Source organism: Chrysemys picta, chromosome 10, assembly GCF_011386835.1.
Source record: "Chrysemys picta bellii isolate R12L10 chromosome 10, ASM1138683v2, whole genome shotgun sequence".
Taxonomy (NCBI): domain Eukaryota; kingdom Metazoa; phylum Chordata; order Testudines; family Emydidae; genus Chrysemys; species Chrysemys picta.
Window position 1 is genome coordinate 31,045,246 of NC_088800.1, and position 24,390 is coordinate 31,069,635.

Below are 24,390 nucleotides of genomic sequence, written 5' to 3' on the forward strand. Positions count from 1 at the left end.
TTAAATATATATGTTAACACATTCTAATTCACAGAAGAAACTGCTGTTGTCAGGTTGATTAATGTATGAGGTTTCTGCCTTGCCTATGACTCAACACTTTACCATTAAATGTTTATAACCTTGGCAGATGTCCATCTGTTCAGAAGATAATAGATCACGTAGCTGGATCTACAATGGGATTTTCCTACGGTTACCTGCAATTGAATCTCTAAGTGTCAGAATACTCCTCCTTAAGGTTCATTCCTCCTGGTTTTCAAGGAAACAAACCCACAGTATATGTGCTAACTGATCACAGGAGACTAATTAGAACTACAAAAATATAAATGCAGTGTAGATAGAGACAGAAAGAGGAGAAGTCAGAGAGAAAGGAGACTGTAGCAGAAAAAAAGATGGGAGAAATATGAAGACCAAAAGGATCAGAAAGCCCAACCAACATTTGAGCAGGCCAAAAGGGTACAGCCTAGACCCACTGGGCTCAAAAATCTCAGGGCTGGCTAGCTGGTATTTTCAAATACCAGATTGTGCTATTTGCTAACAGCAAGGTATAGAGCAAAAAAGTAGGGAGCTATCTCATATGCCAGTTAAACAGGGGAGTCAGATGTGCCTAACCACAGTGAGTTTGTGGCAATGATTAGGGCATAAGTGTTGAGATGGGGGAAGGCTTCTTGAGCAATATTCCAGACATGGGAGGGGAATCTGGAGGTCAAACATCTGAGAGGCAGGCTGCAGCAGGAGAGGTGCAGGAAGCATAAGAATAAGAGAGAGAGAGCATTTCTTGGGAGTCAGGATAGTGCTTTGGGCAACTCACTGAACAGATTAAATGAGGCTAGGAAGAGATTCCGGCATGGGATTTCAGATGGAAAAAGGCCCCTAAGGCCTATAAATGAAGTTTTGCTAGAGAGGCCTAAATAATAACCTGCTAATTACTCTACATACTCAAAGAGAAAAATACTCTAAAATGTAATTGTTGTCTCATTATATTGTAAATAAAGGATCAACCTGCCCTACTGATTGGCAATGGCAGGAGGCAAATTTATTCTTGTGACTACCACTGACTGGAGTGAAGATCCATCTGACAAGAGGGGGTGCTATCAGGGCTGGGCTAAGAGAAGCCCTTACTGTGGTTCTGCTGCTGGCAGTGCCCCTTGCTGAGCTAACATTTGCTCTCTTTGTGTCAATGAATAAACTTTACTGACTGAGCAAGAGTGGGCCTGAGCCTGCCAGCCGGGCTGAGGCAAACTCACAGGCAGGCCAAAACGCAACAAAGCCAGAAGCAATTGTTCTCCAGCTCAGTGGGTGTGTTACAGGCCCTCAGGCAGCATCTAAATCCAGGATATTCTTCTTTTGCACTTTATGTGCATTTCTTTATGGAAGCAAGCCTGCCACGTACGGGCAGGAGGGAAATGAATGCCATGCTGTCTCTACTGCATGTACTGCACGGACTGCTTCACCTCTCTGTGGGATCGCATGTACATCAGAAAAAAACAATAAGGCTGGGTGACAATGAGTAGAAATAGCAATTGAGAGAGATTTGAAAGGGGTGATGTGGTGGGGAGGAAGATGGCTCTGATAGTGACACTTTGCACAGACTGGAGGGTACAGCATGTCATTCCTCAGTAAATGGATCCTGCCTCTTTAAGAAGTGAGTGTTTGCATTTTCCCAGGCTCTCTTATTGCAGAGCTAACTCACTAAGTGAGTCATTTCTGTAAGATCCTGGAGACAAAATAGATACAAACCATAACAAAACATAACAGCAACGGAAAGAGAGACACTCCTCCCCTCCCCCCGCCCTTTATACCAACAATCCAAACATACCAAAACCTTTCCAGTGGAGGAGAAACAAGAAACAGACAAACAACTATTTGGCTATCCCCTGAGTCTCTTTGGGGCAAGAAGATTTTACCTACTCATTGCCACATACAATAAATGGTGACGAGAGTTTGCTAGCTTTTATTTCTAAACATCAAAGGCTCTAGATTTTCCCCTCAGGCTTTGTTTTTTTCTTAGCAAGTAAGATGGATATTTGGAAATCCCACTCATTTGCAACAATACTCCTACCCACTTCCTTTCTCCCTCCACTCCCCTGGCCGCCTGCAACCTCACTTTAATATCCCGTATTTAAGAGCCTGCCTCTCAGCCACCATCTATAGCCAAGAGGGATGGGATGGGCACTCCCTTCAGTGCCCAGACCAAAACCATAATTAAACCAAGTTTCCTATGCCAAAATGCTGAATCACCACAGATCAGGACCCGACAGAGTATATTTTTCCTTCTTTGTGTTAAATGTCCCCCCTTTTTGTCCTATGATTGTTCCTATACTGATAGCAACTTTGATCCCTCCAATGTTATGAATAACTGAGGTACATGGACTTTATGCAGTAATGGAGACATGGCATACATCCAAATCTTCTAGTCTCATAACAACAAAAGTCGCAGTCTTCAGTCATATGCTAAATCAGTGGCTCTCAATCTTTTTTCGTGGACCACTTGAAAATTGCTGACGATCTCAGTGGACCACTGATCTTTCCAAATGTTGTTTGTACCGTTAGCTAACTATTCTAAAGTGCTTTGGATAAAAGCGCTATATAAAAAAACCCTTAATAATTAACGTTTGTTTGTTCTACAAATAAAAGACACAACTCATATTTGAATATCAGTAGTCTTACCTTTCTAATGCAATGGATGTGCCCTCTCTCCCCTAACACGGCAGCCCCCGAGCTGGGGCTGGGAAGGAGGGGGGTCTCTCCCCTTTACAGCAGCCACAGAGCTGAGGCTGGGAACGAGGGCCCTCTCTCCCTGGCAGCCGCAGCCCTGGAGCGGGGGAAAGTCGTCTCTTTCTCTGGTCACTGCAGCACTGCACATCCCAAATTCCCCCCACCTCCTCTTCTCACCCCACTGCCCCCTCCCACCTACCCCTTATTTCCCCCAAGGCCACTACCTCACCTTACATGTGCATCTTCTCCAGGGTCCAGGCACCTAATTAGTCGAGCCACGTCTGTATGGCTACACTAATTAGGTGGGTGGCCCTTCATTCTCTTGTATGCTTCCAAGTGAGCTCCTTAGAGGGAACTATCCACGGACCTCCTGAATGGAGCTCGTAGACCACTGGTGGTCCATGGACCACAGTTTGAGAACCTCTGTGCTAAATTATTAGATTCCTAATCTGCCTGCATAGAGCTAAGTCATTTGTACACACAGAGAGAAAGGCAGGGGTCAATCAAGCTACTTTCCTGGAAGTGCAGAAATGGCCCCAACATGACTCAGTACCCAAGGGCGGACATAACCCTTGCATCTTTTCTTTGGGACCAGATAATGGGATGATTTGTCCCTTAAGGCACTGCTGAACATTCTATCGCAAAAGAAGATGTACTAAACAACTGCTTCAGGAAGCAGGAGTAAACTGAAATCTCAGCAGACTCAGGGCATAGGAACCTTGTGGGACACAGGACTGGGTCTGGATGAACAACAGCATGTGGTGAATAAAACAAGACTGGCTAGTAACTTCCCACTGAAAAACTCCACTGGATACTTTTGGACTCCACCTATCCCCTTTTAGGAGAGATAATTAATGCAGAAGGGAATCAAGGAAGGAAATAAAGTTAGGTTCTAAGTCCCAGAAAGGAACATTTTGTATTCTCTGCAAAATCACTATGATTAAAGAGAGCTGAAAACGGTAGATTACATTTCAGGAGTAAAAATATGCTACAAAACTGTAAAAATTGCATGTTATATTGTGTTTGCTAAGGGAGCTGAAGAGTTTCCACAAGACAGCACTTCACCACTTAACTGTTATTACATACAAACTAAGGAAAGGCAGAAGAGCCATGTTGAAAATAAATCTAAGCTCTGTCTTTGATTTTGCACACTGCTCATCTGCAGTGCTACTGCTGGCGTACCTCATACTGTAATTCTGCACTCGGTAGGATTGGCTCTGACTTCCAGAACAACTGGCAAAAAACTCCAGATCCATAAGGCAATTTATTCACCAGAGAAAAAAGAATTCAAAAAACAAATGTAATCATCAACAAGGAATCCTTTTCAACCACATGCAAAATCCATCACAGAGCCTGGCTTCTCTGAGTGATGGAATTAAGCAATGAGAATGTTTAAATATATTTTTAAAATACCAAAAGCAGAGCCTTAAAATAATCTGTCTGGGACTGAGGCCTATTGATAAAAATAGAAAAAAATTATTAAAGACGTGGGGGTTGAAGGGGAGGGATCTTAGTGGAAACCAAAGAAACTCTTGGACTGAGAGGTTAAAGCATGATAGAATACTGCGTGCTATGGTAATAGGATTAAACTGTTATTGTACTGATAATAATGGACTCGATTTATGCCTCTCAGCATGCCCCAAGCCTTATGTTACATTTGGTATTATCAACATTAATGCAGAAGAGAAAAGGAGGAACCTGTATCTATAATCTCTGTGCCCTAACCCACTTCTCTTCCATTTCTGTATTGATTCCCCAGGTCATGCTATCATTCAGAGCACCAATCTTTTCACAGTAGATGCTAGGTCCATCTCATTTGTCTACACAGCATCCAGCACTATATAATTGAACAACTTCTGTCACCATGGAGAAGACACCATGAACCTTGTTAACAAATTCCAAATCAAAACATCTTTAATTGCCTCTTACACAAATAAAGATTTTTCCAGAATAGGTATCACAACATTTTTACACTGATTCTAGTTTATAAATTCCAGACTTTACAGGAACAGTTGCAAGGATTATCAGATCAAATTGGAGAATGTCAGCGGTGTAATGTAAACCCCCTCTCTCACATTAAAGATGCAATCATGTCCTATGAGCACGTATGAAAAAACACCTTTGAGATTTGTCAGGCTTCTTTTTGAAGAGTTGCACGGTAATTCCATGTTTGAATTGGAACTGTCATTTACTGTATGCATGGCTGAGATCTGGAAAAAAAATTGTGGCTAGGAAAAATCTCTGGGAATTATTAAATGCAAAAAGTTTCCTACCTTTACTGAATGATAAATGCTTGCCCCTGTGTCACTGATTAGACAGACAGTACCTCTTTGCAAACCCTCTACTTCAGGATCTGTTTATTTCTAAGCATGTAGACAGATAATTGTATTAGTTGAAAGGGGTTATAAAACAACTGATGTAATAATTACATGCCATCTAATTTCCCCCCCTAATAAATAATGTTCTGGATTTTTTTTTAAATTGCAGCTATATCCATAATGAGCTTTTGGAGCCATCAGTCCAGGCCACAGTAAAATGACATACAGTATGATACAGTACAAATGAGCTGGATGTCATTTGTATTTTCTATTTGGACTCAATTGTCTTTGATAATAAAATGTTAAATCTCAATTCTTCTGCAAACCTTTTAAACCCAGATTTTCAAGGTACCCCTATGAGGACTAATAAAATACTGGTTTCTGTGACAATTTCCTAACACCAATATTCAAGGGCATAAATGTGATACAAGTTTACCAGTAAAGAGGTATAAGGTCCTCTCTATTCAAAACCTGGTCAGATAAGGCAGTAACTAAAAAGCCATCAGATTATGACCGATTTCAGCGGCCTATGGGAAATGAGTTTGGTGGGCTCAGTCCAATTCTCAGGTGACAGGTTGTCACACCACTAAATTGGCACCCGTTGTTGGATACCTCAACAGACAAGGTAAGGGCTGAGTGGGCATAAAGACTGAACTAGAAACTCCCTTTTGTAGGTGTCGTTCCTCATGAGGGAATTGTGGGGGAAGTTTGCACGGCCACGGCCTGTGTTACATCTATTCTGTGTACAAAGAAAATGTCAGTCTCTCAGGCTGTCAAGATGAAGGACTGGCCTCTTTCAGGACAGACACCGCTCTTACCCCTCCCAAACTCTAGACATCTTACGGCATTGACAGGGTACTGATGACCCATGTTCAGTATTTCCTGTTCCAGTCAGGTCCAAAATGCTGAACAAATGCATAGTAGGGGCCACTTCCATTTCAAATCCCAGCTGGAACCAGATCAGCAGGAGAGAGTATTAAAAATTAACACTAATGAAGTACCATTTTTTCAATCTTCAGCAAAGGATTGGATCTGAATCTGCTTGATTTTGGCAAAAGGACAGGGAGAGGTTATTTTTCAAAGTTACACATCCATAATCTGAATTTGGGTCAGGATACTTTTTTTTTTTTTTTAAACTTTGTAATTTGTTGTTGAGTCAAAAACATTGGTTCAACAAGAAAAACAAACATTTTTGAGGTGAATCTCTTACCAACACGTCAAACCTCTGGATGTCCAAAGCATTCTATTTTCCTGGAACACAGCATAGAAGATGGAACACCAGAGACAGGCCTTCACAACTGGATCAGAGGCCAGGCTAATCTTGTGACTCTGCTTCAGTTCACATGAACAAATGACACTATTTCTTAGTATTACAAAGTGAGGCTTTAGGATTAACATTTTTGCATCTCAAACTGTTATTAAAACTAATGTTTTTGGACTTAACTTCAGTCCAACTTCAGCTCAAATGTAGATGGGCACAAATCTCACTGACTTCAGTAAAAGACAGAGCTGAAGTTGGTCCCTGGACTTTATATCCAACTGTGATTTGCAGGTATTATTTGTATTTATCTATGTGGCAAAGCTCTATTCTGGGTGCACAAAAACAATTTTATGGACATATATGTAGAAATTGCAGTGATATCAAGTAACCAGATCTTCCTAACTCATCAAAACTTAGCACCATCAGCATACTCCATCTGCAAGAACAAGAGAAAGTCTTGAAAACTTGGCATCTGCCAGACCAAGGAAGGGGAAATAATTTCCAGAGTCAAGGACTCCTAGATGAAAATGTGTTGCTATTATTTAAACAAAGGGTCTGTTAAATCAAGAGCCTCAGCTGATCTTGACCTCCTCAGTACTGTACCAAGAGATTGCTGCACTTCAACTCATTTTTGAATCCTGGCATCTGTTCCAAATGTAGCTTTCTCATAAAAAGGTGAGCAAGTAATGTTTATGGATGAATGATTCATGTTAACTTTCACCATGCTACCTTTGTTATAGCTTTTCCCGAGGCTAGTAGAGCTACGGCAAATAATTGCAATGGTACCAAAGAAAACACATGAACTCACCCGGTTTGGTGATTTGTTGCAAACTCAAATCTCATACCAGTTCCGTGGTTCTCTAAGGCTTATGAACATTTCAGACAAACTCGGGCCCAGTTTCAAACACTGCTGGGCCTGACTGTGGAGGGTGAAGAACCCCGGTGGACCAGCCTGTACTCCACCCTGGTCCCACAGCCCGCCGGGGATATTGGTTGGCAGCTCCTTCATAGAGCCATGAGCACAGGTGCGTACCTGCTGTGGTTCACCCCCATCCCCGACACCTGTCCATTTTGTGGCATGAGGGAAACCCTGGTGCATGTCTATCTAGAATGCGCCAGGTTGTAGTCCCTTTTCTGGCTCCTCCAGAACCTCCTGTTGAGGTTCTGGCTGCATTTTTCTCCACACCTTTTTGTATATACATACCCTGTCCGTGGCCCCACTAAATATGAGACCTCCTTGTTAACCTCCTCCTGGCACTTGCCAAAGTAGCCATCTATAACACCAGGAGAAAGATGCTGGATGGGGAGGTGCTCTGCGATTGTGGGGCCTATTTGTGTTCCTCCGTTGTCTCACGCATGTGGGCAGAGTTCCTCTGGGCGGCACCTCCTGGCTCCCTAGTCAGCTTGGAGGAGCAGTGGACGCTGTCCAGGGTTCTCTGCTCGGTGTCCCTCTCTGGGTTCCTACTTTTGACCCTGTGACCTCCACTCCTGGCTCTGCTCTTCCTTAGTTGTCCCCTATTTTCAGCTGAGTCCCGGGTCTAGTAGCTCCTCCCCAAAGGTTGGGGGAGGGTTCTTTAGGTGTGGGCGGGCTTGCACCTGCCCACCTCACAGAATTTCAGTAAGGCAAGCACAGCATCATTTACCATTCCCTTGAGACAGGTATCATGGTGGTGGAGAGTCAGTTACCTATGTGACACTAACCTACCCCCAAGTCTTGGACGGGGGCATGAGACAACACAGGTAGGGGTAGAGGTACATTGTTCCCATTCTGGTTCCCTGGAGATTCCCTAGTAAAAGTAGTGCAGCGTGGGCCTATTTAATAATTTCCAGAGAACCTCTTCCCAGGAGCAGCCATGGCTGGAGATGGACAGTTTGTGTGAGGTGGGTGGGAGAAGGGTTAAAAACCTTAGCATGATTCTCAGCCCTGGCCTCATGTGGATCCCTGGGGTTTGGGAACAGGTCCCATGGCCTATCCTGAAGGGGGCAAGCCCAGCACCCTCCTGAAATAATCAGGGAAACACTCCAAGAAGGGACATTTTCTTGCCTCCCCACTCCTTGCCCTGCCCCCAGGTTGTTTTTTTGAAGGAGGGGATGACCCCACCCACTGTGATCTGCAATTACAGTAAATGCAAACTCACCACTAAGCTGTATTAGAAAGCCAAGGTTATGACTTAAAGCCCCAAAGGCAAAGAGACTCTGAGTTTATTCTGTTTTAAACTTGCCTCAATCTGCCTAGAACAGAGCCCAGCTTGGTAGTTTCCATTTACAGGGATTTACACAAACCTGGATCCTGGTTTTGATCCATGCAGGAATGCTGCCTTGATGTCTGGTTGTGAAGAGCCAAGGATGAATACTGTGTACTTTTTCATCCAAAAATTAGTCCATTCTTCTGTCATAGAGGGTGTAATGGCATGCTAAACTGTATTACCCTGTTCATCCAGTAGGTGACACTGTGTGTAAAAGACTTTATTTAAAAGAATCTTGCCCATAACTGGCAGATCTGTAAAGGATCTTATGATGAACACATCTGGTGGGAATAAGCAAGTCCTGCAACCAGTCCATATCTGATACAGGAGTATGACAGAGAGACTCATACCTCGGCCCTAAAACACCCTACCTTCCACTTATGGAAAGTTTCCCCCCTTGGGGGGAACACCAATTGAGAATAAAAGCTTTCAACAAACAAACAACCTGAGAAGTCCACGGAGATCCACTCTGAACCAGTCTTCTCCCACCAAGCTCAGGGCCATCTTTGCCATTCTCCCTCTAGCCCCTCTGCTTCTTCCATTGCCCCTGACTTCCTGACAGGTTCCAGCTGTCTTGATCTCCCTTTCCCACCTGAATTTCTGCTGTGCTGTTTACCTCTCTGTACCAGCCCAAGTCCAGGATTCTAATGATACCTTGCTGGTGACATGTCCAGGCACAATCCCCCAAAAGTTTCACAAACCTCAGCAACTTGTGTCTTCTGCAATATTACAAATTGTTTCAATCCATTCTACAGAATCTTAACTAAACAACAGATTTTGCCAGCATTAGTCACTTTGGGCAGTACCTTCCTCTGTAAGTAGTTCTACTAATGTCAATGGGGCTGTATGCATAGTAAGATACTACTTACAAGAGGAAGGAAGGCAATATCAAGCCATAGGGATTCCTTCTTAAAATAACAGCTTGTTTCTCCTGTTGTCTGGTCCACGTTCACAGCTAGGGACACTCACCGGAGTAGAGACTGGACTCATTACAGATGACTGCACATTTCAAAGTACTTGAGTTTCAGGTAGAGGCATATTTTGCTTAAGATGCTTAGAAATTGTGCCCTCTCTGTGATTGTACAGTTTGCTTCTGCAGTGCCAAGCCTGCTTTCTGCATGAGGTTGTGGACTCCCCTTTGCAGCTCCTGACCCAAACCCTGAGGTTCGTCCAGCAAATATGGTACTAAAGTTTCCACCCCCTTCACTCTGAAGCTATTGTTTAACCACCACATCTTCCACATTGGCCTCAGTTAAGATAGCAATTTCTCCCCCCGCCCCCTGATCAAAGCAGACGCTGCTCCCTCTATACATTGGTCAGGAGGAGATATATTATAATGGCATATTGGAAATCCCTAGTGCTCTTTTGACCTTTCTCCTGCTGAGGTCTCCCATCTCTATCTCCTTCTCATCATTTCCTTCAACCCAGAGTTCTTCTCCAACCTGCTGTATGAGTCCCTACTTTTGTCCCTGTGCCTTACAGCCCTGCGAAATGAAGTCAACCTTCTTCCCTCTACCCTGTCAACACTATTCTTCTGCTTTGACCTGGAGGCCTTCTAGTCTCTACTAGATTTAATCTCTTATGCGCCAATTCAAGAAAGCACTGCAGCAGGTGCTCATCTTTAAACGTGTGTTTAAGTCCCATTGACTTCAATGCTTTGGCTCTTCTGATTCCCCTCTCTCCTTGGATATGGTACATATACATTAGGAACATCTATTGCAGTGGTTCCCAAACTTTAACAACCTGTGAACCCTTCTCACTAAAATTTCAAGTCTCGCGAACCCCCTCCTAAAAATGAATATTTCCATGGATTTTCTCCTTTACCTGAGTATAAATTATAAAAGCAGTGATCTTGGAAATATAAAATGTGTTATGACATGCTTATTACACACTATTTATTATTAACATTACAGTATTTTTATTACATTATGAAAACGGCAACACTTTTCCAAGATCTCACTTTCGTAGCCTGTATCACTTCGAATAAGCTCCTATGTCCTAAGACAAGGCTCCTATGTTTCATCAAGGAATATCATATGTGAAACAAAATGAAGGTATTTAAGTAGCCAGCTCAAAGAGTTCCTCTTACACAAGCATTCAGGTCTTGAGCAGTCCAGGCAAGCAACGCACGTTTCAACAAAGCTTAAACTTGTTCTTCATAATAATTTTAAAAACAATACTAGCTGCCTATTTAATTTTAAAAAAAGCAAAAAATATCCACCTCCCTTTCCATTTCTTATAAGGAGACTTGAAGTTTAAATCTCCTCAGTGTGATAGATCTGCTTTCTTTGATCTGCTTAGCTCTTGGAAGTCCAGGGGCTCTGGGCTCCTGGCCCTGTTCTGCCCAGGGACCCTAGGAACAGCTCTGTCTGCCATTAGGGAATTTTTTCCCGAGAACCCCCTGTAACATTTCGCGAATCCCAGTTTGGGAACCATTGATCTATTGAAATACATATATTGTGTTCTCACATAAAAAAAAAAAAAAAAACAAGCCTATTTGAGCTTAATCATCATGTTGTGAGCACGTTCTAATCTAGGCAATTTAATCCTGAAAATGCAATGCTGGTGACTTTTGTGCCACCAGAAGGAAGTCTTGTGGTGAGCTAACTGATATCCCATAGGCTTGCAGCATGTTCCCTGCCTGTTCACCCTCTAGGCCTTATTGCTTTCCCGACATAATAGTTAGTAGTACAGTACATGAAAGGCTTGCTCAAAAATTCAGACAAATGGATACTTTACAAATAAGTTAATTTTATTGAATAGGCATTATAGCTTCTCTCTGTTTCAAATAATGGAGAAGCCAATTCACACAGATTACAGAGCTATCAGTTACTTATAGTAATCTTTCATAAAAGAAAGAAATTAAATACAGTTCTGCTATAAAAAGTGCGACAGTTATAACTGGAAGTTTTCCGAAACGAAAGCAAGATTTACTATCTATTGCAAAAATTGGTTTAGTGCTTTAATACTTTACAAAGTAACAATCCAACTGCTAAAAACAGTTCTTACATCATCTTTGTCAAAGAATGGATCAGATTAAAAATAACATTTAAATTGAATCAGAATGAACATTGCATGTAAAAAAGGTTCTCAAGAACTCACACTTTCCACCGCAAAAAATATTCATTACCTTTTAACATTATTTAATGCTTTCATTTCTTTGGAACAATCAATTTAAACATGATATGGGAGGCAGGTTAAAAATGACCAAATGTTTTCTCTTCAGACCAAAGTGATGGAAAACAATCACATCATTCAGTTACTAACAGGGTAGGGGATGAACATTTAAATGAAAATGATCAAATTGAATAAACCTGGAAAGTCACCTCAGCTTTAAATAAAGCCTTGATATGCTTATTATATCCATATTATTTTTTTTTAATTCTAAAACAATCCTCTGCTAAAACTCTTAAGAAGACCACAATAAACTATGCTCAAGCTCCAAAAAAATGAGAATGGGTTGACTGCCAAGAAATTTAATGCTTGCCCTAGAGAAATGAGTGAAGTTTGCTTTTTTCTGCATTAACATTTGCTTAAACGTTGCTGACAGTCCTGTATAAATACATTTACTCTACATTTATATAGAGTTCTTACAATTCTGAGTTGGTTAGGTTACTAGGAAGAGTTGCATCACCTATTCTGATTTTTTAAAAATTGTATTGTACTAGCTTTGGTTAAAATTGCATGAAGATCATTAAATGGACTTTAAAAAAAATCAAATGGGTGGGACCCTGGGCTATTTCAATACTTTCATATTTAGACAAAGCATTCTCTATGCGAGGACCAAATCTTACTTACGCATGGAAAACTCCCACTGACTCTAATGGGAATTTTGCATAAAGAGGACGGAGTAAGAATTTCAGAATTTGTCCAAGAGTTTAAAGAGAGAAAGGAAGAAAGTTATCAGTAGATATGAAAATGTACAGATAATTTTGCGGCAGGTGATATAATAGTTGGTAATAATAAGGTGGCAGTCAAATGATCTGAGTTAGAGATAGTTCCTATATGGTGGATTCTCTTGGGGGTGGATCCTAAAGAAACTTGCTCTGGTTTGAGATGCATCTGGCTTAAACCATGGAGAATTATGCAATAGAAAATGTATATTGAAGGTGAAGAATATATGTAAACAGTGTGCAAATTTTGAAAATTTGATCCATCTTTCTCCATGAAGAAAAATGTACAATCACAAATGTCAAGGAAGGAGAAGAAGGCCTTCTAAAGAGAAGAAATTCTTCCAATCATGCAACCATCAACTGAAGGGCAGTGTGACATATATATAACAGTATTTTGCCACCAAAATACTAACAGAAAACTGAAGAGTACAACAAAAACACAACAGCCATGTATGGCTCACAACAAAATGTCTCTACTTAAATCATGGAAGACAAACACCGTCTGAATGTAACAGGAGGGTTACCGTTAGAATAAGTGATGGGTTGGGAAACAACAGGGAAATATTCATTCTTCCCCTGAGGAAAATGTATGAACCTAATCTAGTTAATTAGGGCAAAGTCCTGTTCAAATTAATAATGTTAACATTGTATAATACTACAGTTTGGACTTCCCTGACTACTGAAGTCTGTGTGGCTAATTCCATTTATTATTTAATCTAGGCTTAAATCCTATTTGTTCTCCTTGGCTTATGCTGAACGAACTGAGTTTTGTATTATGCGCATGCAAAGCTCCCTGAGGAGCTCCATGGGAAAAGGGCTTTCCATCTATTGTAGCAGCACAATGTGCATTATATAGTTACTGCATTTACAGTACGCAGCATCTTGAACAAGAGACAGGCTGTCAAAAACCCTCTGTACATTTCTCTTAATATTAGAGCATAAACATGTACAATTTGCAATGCTGAGAGCCAACAGCTTCTTTACTGTCCCTGCATAGCTGTTTTTCTGTTCATCTCAGATGGCAACATTTTAATGTAGTTAAAAGAAAGGCGGCGTAAGGACACTACCTCAGACTGTGTGGGACTGATGTTATGTTTTGCTACTGGATATCCTGCATATTTTAATAAAAATGGGGAAAAGCCTATTTTGAATGACATAAGCCAAGCTGGCCAAAGTGCAGGCGAACAGAGTTCTACAAGGCCTCGTTCCACTGCCATGGTCTGTGATATAGAGATGCTGTTCACAGGGACAGAAGAGCCCAGGGGACAGTGCCCATATTAAAAGACCACTATGGCGGAGTCTGCTCTATTTTGAGCAAATTAGGCACAGGTCCCCGGCTCCTGGCAAACTACCACTTACTTGGGCAAAATTTGGCCCATGCCACATTCTAATTTCTGTGACAAGGCAGTAACACCTCTATATGAGAGCCCATGCAGGACCTTCTCCTCAGTTACACCTATGCAAATCTGGCATCACTTCACTGTTGCACTGATGTAAAACTGATGCGTAAGAAAGAGCAGAATGGGGTCACCAGTTTTCAAGCTGCATTTCACTCTAATGAAAAGCATTAAAAGAGTCAAAAGAAAGCCAATTATAATTAATAAATGGAGCAATATTAGGCACTGACTTAGTTCTGACATTTTACCATGCCTTTGTAACTTCAGGCAATGTTACAAATAAAGTCCTCTCCACAAGGGGAGAAAAAACAATGAATGAGCCTTGTCAACGAACAGGTCTGCACAATTAAACAGATGAATGGCAAAGCAACATGCTTCTGTTCTCTGAGTTTATGTGGGATGATCCACAAGCCTAGGCAGACAATGATTTTGGATATCCAGACCTTTTACTCCACTAAACATTTTGTTGCCGTAGTTACTATGTTACCCACCATTTACCTGCCCAATTACTTTTTCTCTCTTTTCCCTCCTTTTCATTGAGGTTTTCCAGCACACTGGCAGTTATCAAAGAATTGGAACTTTCAAGACCATTTTTATTCCAAGAAACCCAAACAAACCCTACCTATGATTTAAATTAACATACAGAGGAGACAGTTTTACAGCACCTCATAATTATGCAGGCTACAGCAGACTAGAGCAATTTACAGTCATGGGTAAATGAGGAGGTGGGGACACAGGCTGCATCCAGTTAAATGACTCTCGGTCCCCAGAGAGTCATAACTTTAAGGCTGTTTGGAACATGGTGGCTTTTACCCACGCTGTGTGTTCCACAGTGCAAATGTGCATCAGCCATTTAGATTCCCTTGGTACAGTACATGCATTCAGGTAATGGGAAGTAAAACAGATGGGTCAAAACAGCATGTTCACCTAAGAGAAGCAAATTATTGTGGTCAGGCTTTGCAAGGAAAAATAAATAAAGATACACTTCCCCTAACGTCTGAGGAATCCTAGCCTTGCTAAGAAGTAGGTTGTTATTAAATGGACAATTATACTGTATTTTGGTACACCAAGGTAGGTTCTCCATACCCAAGTGATCACTTTATAAATAATCATAATTATTTACACAGCAAATGAAAATCACTAAAGGGCATATAGTTTTCATTGAGTCAAAAAAGAGAGAGCAATAATAATAATAATAATAATAAAAAAAAAACACACCTGAATTCACACAGGCAAAAAAGATCACCTATAGGCACCTAAACAACTGGCTTGATTTTCTGAAGTCATCAAGCAACAGCAATTCCCAATGAAGTCAATGTTCAGCACCTCTTAAAACCAGGCCACTGATTTATTAGCCCAAATATGGATTTAGGGTCCTAATTTCAGGCACCCAAATTTGAAAATTTTGATTGCAATACAATCAGTAGTAGTTGTTTTTTTAAAAATACCCACCAATTCCTGCATCTGAAAAATTGTACCTGTTGTTTTGTGACTTACGTATGCATTAGTAGCAAACAGTCTCTTTTTTTTGCACAGTTCATCAGATATTGATATGTACAGTGCAAAGTACTATGAAATAAAATCTGAATAATATAATCTGCAAGAAGCTGATATGCAAACATGAGTGTATGTGTAGGCATGCTGGGCAGAGATATACAGTAGGATAAAATGCATTTACCAGTTAGAAGTTGACATTTCCACAATCTGGAGTGATTTACAATCTACAGGTATTATTTTATTACATCAGTGTCTCATTCTCACTCGTCATTTTGGTAGGAATAACAATTCCATAAACATATTTAAAGAAACAAATAAATCTACTGAAATGGATTCAAATGGTTATGAATCCCAACCACATTCTGTGTAGGGACTTCTTTTTTTATTCAGGTAAGAAAACCTTCTGGATGAATTAATGACTCTGAAGTTGCTCATAAAAAAGGGTGTTCGTTGGAGAGGTTGAGTGGGGAGAGGGAAGTACTGTACCAAAATATATAAACAAAAATGTAAAGCTTTTCAATAAAAAACATTCATATATTCCAACTTTCAATAGACATTGGAGTGAACAACAAAGAACATTCAGAATTTACGAGAATGTTTACAAAGCTTTCTTTTCATGGTTAATTTCTACCAACATTTCCAAAGTTAACCTACTAAAATGACAACCCTGTTTATAATAAAGGCGCAAAATATTGCTCTGTAGCATATTTTGAAAATAATATAAAAATAATATCTATATTACAATTTAAACTCGGCTTGTAAAATTCCAACATAATACAGCCTTAAATCTACAAACAGAACACACTTACAAATACCTTTTTTTTAACAATATACTATTCTTTTTTTAATCATATACACAGGAAATTAATGCGCCAATAAATTTAAAGTAGTGTAGTTTACTGAAGTAATTGAAATTCTATGTTGTATACTATTTGGTGGTATTCTATGGAAGTTGCCATAGCTTCAAACAAATATACTTGCAGTACATTGAAAGAGTTAAAATGGATTAAGCTGAAAAGCCACTTACAGTCAGGGTCAGGTATTTAGCTTCTCTGGATCTTGGTCTTTTTCAAATTACTGCAATTTCCATTTGGCTATGGATATCTAATGATGCACGAAACATTCCCAAGGTTATGAAGACATTGCTTCCTTAGTCAGCTTGTTTCTATTATTCTGTGTGCACAAAGGGCCTGATCTAGAGCCCACTGAAATTAGTGGGATTCTTTCCATTAACTTTGCTGGCCCTTGGATCTGGCTGATGGGACAAATTCCTGTCTGCTGCTCCTCCAGAAAAATTCTCCTTGATGTCATTGGAAATTCTGTCTAAGGAAAATGAGCAGCATTTTGCCCTAAAGGGGACCAAATTTGGCTGAAACGTTAGGCCCAATCCTGCAAACTGATAAACATGTTTCCTTGCACATGAGCAGTCTCATTGGGGTGAGGGAGATTATTCACATGCACAAAGTGAAGTACATGTGTAACTATTTCCAAGATCAGGGCCTTAAAGAGCAATATTCTGCCAGTTGTGCATTATTTGATATCAACACATTCACCACAATAAAAATAAAACGAACCGGGATGTGCCCGCAGATCACAGAAGGACAAAGGCTGTGATTGTTACAGCAGTTTGCACTGATCTGCAATCAGTCAGCATGCCTAAGTAAGCTATTGGAATCACACCGTGCTAGCCATGCCTTTGACGTTTCTTGCATCATGAAACACTGCTCATATCCTAGAACTTTTTGTATTTAAGAGAACTTTCAGCCTTCATCTGAGGGCCTATTTAAAGTTCTTAGTAAATGAGCAACACACAAAATTCCAAATGGAGCATCTTTCCTCCCCCAGAACCCTTTTGTACATTACCTTTGAATTTAAGAAGAGCAAATTGCTAAAGAAAGGTTGGTCACACTTTATATAATTGGTGCACTTATAAATAATTTAAAAAGCTTAATAAATTAATAGATTTTTAATAAATGGTTAATCAGTTGTTATAGAGTCCAAGATGTCAACAGGGATACAATAAAAGACCTGCAGCATTGCTCGCCTCGGCCTATAAAATGCAGTGTAGCCATTCAGGCTTGGGCTAAAGCCCGAGCTCTGAAACCCTTCCCAAGCCTGAACATCTACATTGCTATTTTTAAGCCACACAGCCTGAGCCCACTGACCTAGGCTCTGAGACTCAGTGGCATGGCTTTTTTAATCACAGTGTAGACATACCCTAAGTTACTTATGACCATCTACAACACCCTTCTACTGGATATGCTTATTACTATCACATGTGCAAACTCGTGTCTGTAACATACTTACAACATCTAGCAGTCATTTATAAACCCTTGATGAATCATTTATAAATGGAATCAATGTAAAGTGTGATCAAAAGTCTATTATGGATTATATGCCTCCTCTATTGTGAGCAGATTTCATGAGCAAGGTAAAATATTTCCATAAGGGTTTTTGCTTTAAATTTTTTTTTTGATTAGCGGAAATAACTGCACATTCAAAAAATTTAAACAATACCTACTTCGTCTAACCTACATTTCTTCTGGTGACTATGAATGTATCTTGCATGTGTGTGCATTTAGTGTTTGTTTAAATTGGGGCTTCCAATGAAGAGTGAGCAGAAATGATGATATTCTATCACTGTTTTGTGTTCTACATTTACAGCACAATTTCCTCAATACTGCAAACATGCATCTGAAAGCAAGAGCTGTGGCATAAGGAGGAGAAATGATGGGCTGATTCAGCCAGCTGCTGTGCCATGATCAGAGAGTGCCAAAACAAAACAAAAACAGGGTTTAAAAAGTAAAAGATAGTATTTGTATAATTGGCCACCAACTTGGCTAACACTAGGGATCAAACTGGAGACCTCCAAAGTTAAAAGTACGAGTCTCTACTACAGCGTGAGCTAAAAAGCAAGCTTCTCTAACTGAAAGCTGTTAAGAGGTATACTTTCTCTCTTGGTCAGGCACAGAGGGGTACATATAACACACTGACCAGTGGGTTACACTTGATCTAAGATAAAAAGTATAGGAGTTACAAATATATTACTCATTATAATGGCAAAAATGGGGCACAGGGTCTCTAAGTGCTGGATGAGGAGCAACTGAAGATTTTCTTTTACTGATGGTAGACTCAAGCCATGAACATTTTCTAGTTATCTCTGAAGAAAGATAGACAAGAACCTCCCTTTTAGGGCTGGACCCTGCAAATTCAGTTCAAAGGGCGTGCGTACCATAGTGTTTGTCAGATTGAGTCCTTATGTTATAAGTTTATCAGAGCAGGCACTGTCTTTATGTGTTTGGAGTGCAGAGTGCCAAGCACCATGCTAGTACAAAATAAATACTAGCAGCGAATGGGAATAAGTGTCAGCTCTGCTCAGGAATCAGATATGGAACACTGGGTGCATGCATAACAGGAATAAAGAAGACTCACGAGCAGGGGAGGAAGATATAGCTAGCAGCAGCCAGTTGCAAAATGGCCACTTTAGGGCTGCACCTGCTTATCTCTACCAAATATAAAGGAACAGTATGAGAAGGGGATGCTGGGAAAAAGTTCTCATAAGAGGGCAACCGTGTGTTGAGCTAATTTAGTAAGGCCCAATAAGTTATTAAAGAAACTGAGGAAAGGGGCGGCTGCGTAATAGCACTACCATCGCACAATAGATTTATTTTAAATAATTGAAGAAATAAATTATGAAAAATTATCAGGAAACTAAGTATGACATTGCGTATTGTGAAGATTGGGTATGCTGACACAATTGTGTTATTATTCAGCAGATCAATTACACTTTGCAAAATATTCTCGGTAAGAGTCAATCTATTAAGTAATTTGGACTATAGTAATTAGTTCTGTAAATATTGACTTTGTAAACCTCTTATTTTGATGAGTACTGCATCTAAAACCTTCCTAAATGAATTATTTTTTTAAAACTTAAAACAAGTAAATTATGTATTTTTTAAGTATGTGCTGTGACCACATTTCTTCCTATTCAGAGGATGCCGCTGAATCAAATAAATGGCCAGGAGCAACTGGATGCTAAGTGCAGTTTTCTCAAGTTTAACTTTATACAGAAGCATTTATAGGAATATCAAATGCTACTGCTACTCTAATAATTATTTAATATTTCTTTCCTTCATGAAATTTTGTCCTTTCTGTTTTTCTGTCTCTCTCTCTATAACAAATGCAATCAAGTATGTCTGATTTGTTGTAAGGTGATCTGAAATCACAGATTTCTTTGGCAAGTAGAACATATACTCAATCACCACAGCTAACCAAAAAAGACTCTGTGTACCAGCATACCAAACCAAGAACATGCTTCTGGGCTTCACAAGGGGGAGTCAGACAATAAAGGGAGCTTTAATAACTCATTCAGCTTGATAACATGTTCCCTTCATGAAAAAATGGATATCAGTTCACTACAGGTCTGAATTCATGAAAGAGCTAGCTAGGTATTGCCCATCAATTTTTCACAAATTCATCTTTATAGAGGAGTGATTCATTAATAAAAATGTCAATACAGTTTTGATTCAGCAAACAGTTTAAATACGTGTTTAACACTAAGAATGGGCAAAGGTCCCACTGATTTCAAGGGGGCTCTGGCTCATGTTTAAATGCTTTCCTGAAAATGAATGGACTTAAGTACGTGCTGAATCAGGGCCAAAGGGACTGACTGAGCTCACAACCATGCTAAGTAGGAGCAACTGTACTCAAATTAACAGCTACACACATGTAAGATCTGAGTATGTACGGTGAGAAGAGGCCCTGAGCCACTTGTGGCCCAGGAAAAATGCTGTTCAATACTTGAATAAAACTGGACTCACGATCCTGAGAATGGCAGAGAATTACCTGTTAGCAAAGAGAGTCCTGAAGGCAAGTGCTTTTCTGTCTACCTGCAGGAAATGAGCTATTGTTCATGAATGTAGACAGACAGAAAAATCAGCCATTGTTTACAAGTGTATCAATATTCAAAATCTGAGTTTGTTTTATCGCCATACTTGCATTGGCTGGTGGCATGAAAACTGCAATTAACATTCAGGAAAATTTGTTGGAATAAAAACCACAAATGTATTTTGATGGTATTTGTGACCCCCTCTATCTGCTTTTCACAAACGTCCATTAGAACAACACTTTATTCCTAAAGGGGAAAGGAAGTGTCACAAATACCTATGTCAATATTTGGATATGAAGACTTGCACAAATCTGCATTTGCGTGCGTATTCATGCTGGAAGTGTTTGCACAGATATCTTGAAAACTCTTTGTGTGTGTGTGGGGGCGGGGGTGGGGGGGATGGGACGGGGGAGGGTGTCATTGAGTCCAAAATACTCAAAACAACAGTTGCAACAAATAGATTGCAAGTAGTGCTTAGATGGAAGTATTTTCACAATAACCATTCATCCAGTAATTCTGGACAATGAGCAAATTAATAACAGAAAGAAGTCAGATTGTGGATAGGGGAATTAAATTTGTGCAACATATTATTGTGCTGAACAGTTCATCCAGCCCTAGACTGTGGCAAAAAATTCTGGCTGGTGAGCAAGTTCTGGAAGTCCTTTAAGGTAGTTTTTATAGATTTCTCCCCACCTTCACAGCCATAAAAATGCTGCTGAAATTCATGTGACTAAGATTATTTGCTGGGATTTGTGTGTCATACAAAATCTTGCATGTAATAGGGCCACAGTATATTTCTAACAATGTCAGATATCTGTCTTGCAATTCACAACCAATTAACAAATGGATTGACTAGTTCAGATTTTTACTGAACTGGGAGGAAAAAATCCGCAAGCACCCATGCTTTTGAGGAGATACAGTCTTCATGAATCCAGACCTTCATTTACATATTTCTGGAGACACTGCGTTTCACACTAAATGAATACAAAATGTTTACAGTAATGTAATATGTCACTATGTTAAAAATTTGCAGTATGCAAAATGACTACCCTTCTAAAAAAAGGGGCTATGAAAAATTTACTTTCTATTGAGAAAAAAATCACCCCTATGATGGCTATAGAATTTCAAATGTATATGAGGCAGATACTATCCTATTACAATACCACATCTCCAGTATTATGACTTTTTCCCTGTCATTCTACTACCTGAGTGATGTCAGTGTAAATTCAGGCACCATTAGTACATTTTTGACCAAACATATACACAGCACTGACAAAGGAGTAAACAACCTTTCAGCTTACCAGTGTATGTAAAAAAGACACTGACAAAATGGAAAATAATAAATTCTTTATGATAAATTAATCCTCTTATTTCTGCACTGCCCCAGAAAAGTGACAAGCTAGACATTATTTACCCATCATTCCCTTTTCAGGATTCCTTTTTCCATAATCCATTGCTATTTACTTTGCAAGTAAGAAAATGTTTAACCTAAGTAGTCAGGGAAGGATCCTCACAATCCTCAATGCCGGTGGCCTTTACTTTCTCTCTCCCTACGCTTTATCTCCTCTTTGTAGCAGTATGAGCAGTAATTTTCAGTCTCAGGACGACCATAAAAGGAACAGTTCTCTTTCTTGCAACGGTTCTGCTGGATGGAATATATTGGGGAAACTGTGCTTCTGCCTCGGTTTTTATCATTGTTCAACCAGGTCTGAGGAGCCTCCTCATCAGCATATTCTAAGCAATTTCTAATATCACCGGTATTAAACCCATTTGTAAATGTCTGTGACTTGTGGTCGGTAGGCATGGCGTAGGTCAGTGATTCCACTGTGTTCACTGTACGGATACCTGATATCCGCGCTGGGCTATAACTCTGTGAAGACAGTGATCGATTCTGTTGGGGATAAGTGGCACATGTTTTTAAGGTGCCAACCACTGGCTTATAGCTATCATCTTGGAAGCTTGATGGCTTGGAGTTGACATCATGCAAATGAATAACGCTTTGCCTTTGAACAGGTGGAGTATGGCTATAGTGGGCAGATACCGGAACGGGTCCACTTTTCTTAGCACTATTACTTGGTGAAGAAAATGACCCTGGAGTGGGACTAGTGCGATCTTTAAACTTTAAAACCAGTTGAGTTGTATGGCTTTGAGGCAAGACTGGTGATGCCCTGTCCTGAGGAGAGGATTCTAACTTTTCTTTTGAATATGCTTCTTGCTCCAGTTTCCTGCAAGATGACCCATTGAGAACAGCTTTTTTCTCAGCCTCCTTTCGCTTCTGTTCCTGCTCGGCATTGAAGCGCTCTTGGGCACTGGTCAGGTAATAGCCGATCATCTCTTCATGGAACTGATGCCTATGGCTAGTCAGAAGAAGGCCAGCAAAAATAAACTTGCGTTCTCCTTGCATGGCAGCTCTCAAAATGTTGAGGCTGAGCTTTACATCAGTGCTGTATTTCCACGGGTCAGACTGTTTGTCAGAGAGGGATTTTGTGTTTATCTTTTCGGCAGGTGAAATGCTCGCCTTGTCAGTAGGAGAGGGAGTTGTCTTTTCAGATGGAGACGTGCTCGCAGACTGTCCGGACTCCTCTTTGCTCCCTTTGCGAGACTTCGACTTCTTCTCTTTGACTTTTTCTGTGATGTCGCCATTTTTCCCATTCCCTGAGTTTGCTCTGCTCATCTTCCCATGCACTAGCCCTCCCAGCCCACCCATATTCTTTTTCAGCTTAATTCCTAGAGTCTTACTGAGGCTTCCAAGTTTATTGGCTACTGAATCCGTCCTGTTTTTGTCTTTATCTTTCCTCTGCTTGTCTTTTTCCTTTTCTTTACCATTTTTGCCATTGCTGCCATTTGAATTACTACAGATGGAATCTCGGTCTGAGTCCATTGAGTCGGCCAGAGACTGAACATCCTCCCCTGCTGAAGCGGTGGGCGATTCTGGCTGGGCCAAAGGGGCCTGTTAGGGGAAAATAGTTATGATTAGATAGAATAAAATCAGTTTTACACAAGGATTATGTTTTATATCCCCCATCAAATTGCTCTAACTTGTAGCTTTAAATCTACACAGAGCTATTTTAAAGTTAAGTTTTAATTAACCTCTGTAGCCTACAGAGCCTACAATGAACAAAACAGAAGGTATATTACTTCAGGGAGAAGTGTATATTCTGCAACAATATTAGTTTATAAAAAAAATACACTACTGTCAATCACAAAATGCGGAAGAGTTAACATTTATTTGGAAATCTGAGTTCCGGTTCATGCTTGAAGGTGAAACTACACAACAGTTTGTACAGAATATAGTTACAAAAGGATCCCAAATGGGACACTAAAAATTCTTGCAGCTTTCAAACTTGCACATGTTCATTCTAATTTGCAAAATTCTACTCACCCACTTGTTGAGAGTAAGTGACATTTTTTGCTGGGTGAGAGAGTAAAGTTCTTCATTATCATCACCGTCAAGGTAAAGGATTGGTAACTGATTTTATGCCAGGACTAGTAAATTTAACTACAATTCTGCAAGACTATTAACTTAGTGTCAATTTTGTTCTGAAGAGCAACATTAACACTTAGTTCAAATCTGCACTCCCTCTCTCATACGTGAGATATTTGCCCAGTTTGTGCTCTGTGGTAGCTAGGCTACCACCCCATTCTCAAGGTACATTGCTATAATAATTTTATGGGGATTCATGGAAGCCGGACAATAACAGCACTAGCAAATGCTATGAAAATAACAGTTAAGTGACTTGCAAGGTTCCCAAACTATGAATACAGTTCAGTCCTAGCTGGCAACACCCCTACCCTCTCAATTCTGAGCCTCCCTGGAGCAGATGCTGCAAATCATACTAAATTGTGAGACCTGTCTGGGATAGAGACCAGTGTTCATTAGGGTCTAAGTTGAGATCATAAGCTCATTTGTGACTACCGGGATAAAAATAAGTCTCCGGAACTGGGAAAGAGAGACTCTAAAACTACTGCAACAGCTGGCCTCTTTGGTGAAACTCTTGCTAACGTAGAGGGCTGATCCTGTGAGATGATGAGCGCCCAAACCATTCACTCACTACAATGGATATTGAGCATGTTCAGCACCAGGAAGCACCAGGTCTTTACATCTGCCAAACAGCAAATATGAGAAGTTTAACTAACCATAATCCTTCAGAGCAAAATTCATCCCTGTGCAAAAA

At 40.2% G+C, this 24,390-nt stretch overlaps 1 protein-coding gene across 8 annotated transcripts in view; it reads right to left on the reverse strand.

The window, feature by feature from the left end:
- Window positions 1-11,271: 11,271 nt before the first annotated feature.
- The window catches only part of OTUD7A (OTU deubiquitinase 7A), a 280,943-nt gene continuing 267,824 nt past the window's right edge, over window positions 11,272-24,390 (reverse strand). For 6 of the 8 annotated variants that reach the window (XM_024101887.3, XM_065558332.1, XM_065558329.1 and 3 more), the window contains one exon: window positions 11,272-23,165. In XM_024101887.3, coding sequence (XP_023957655.2) covers window positions 21,735-23,165 — 1,431 coding nt within the window. In that variant the 3' untranslated portion in view covers window positions 11,272-21,734. The remainder of the gene's footprint in view (window positions 23,166-24,390) is intronic. The other 2 variants (XR_010590748.1, XM_065558334.1) reach the window with 1 other exon arrangement.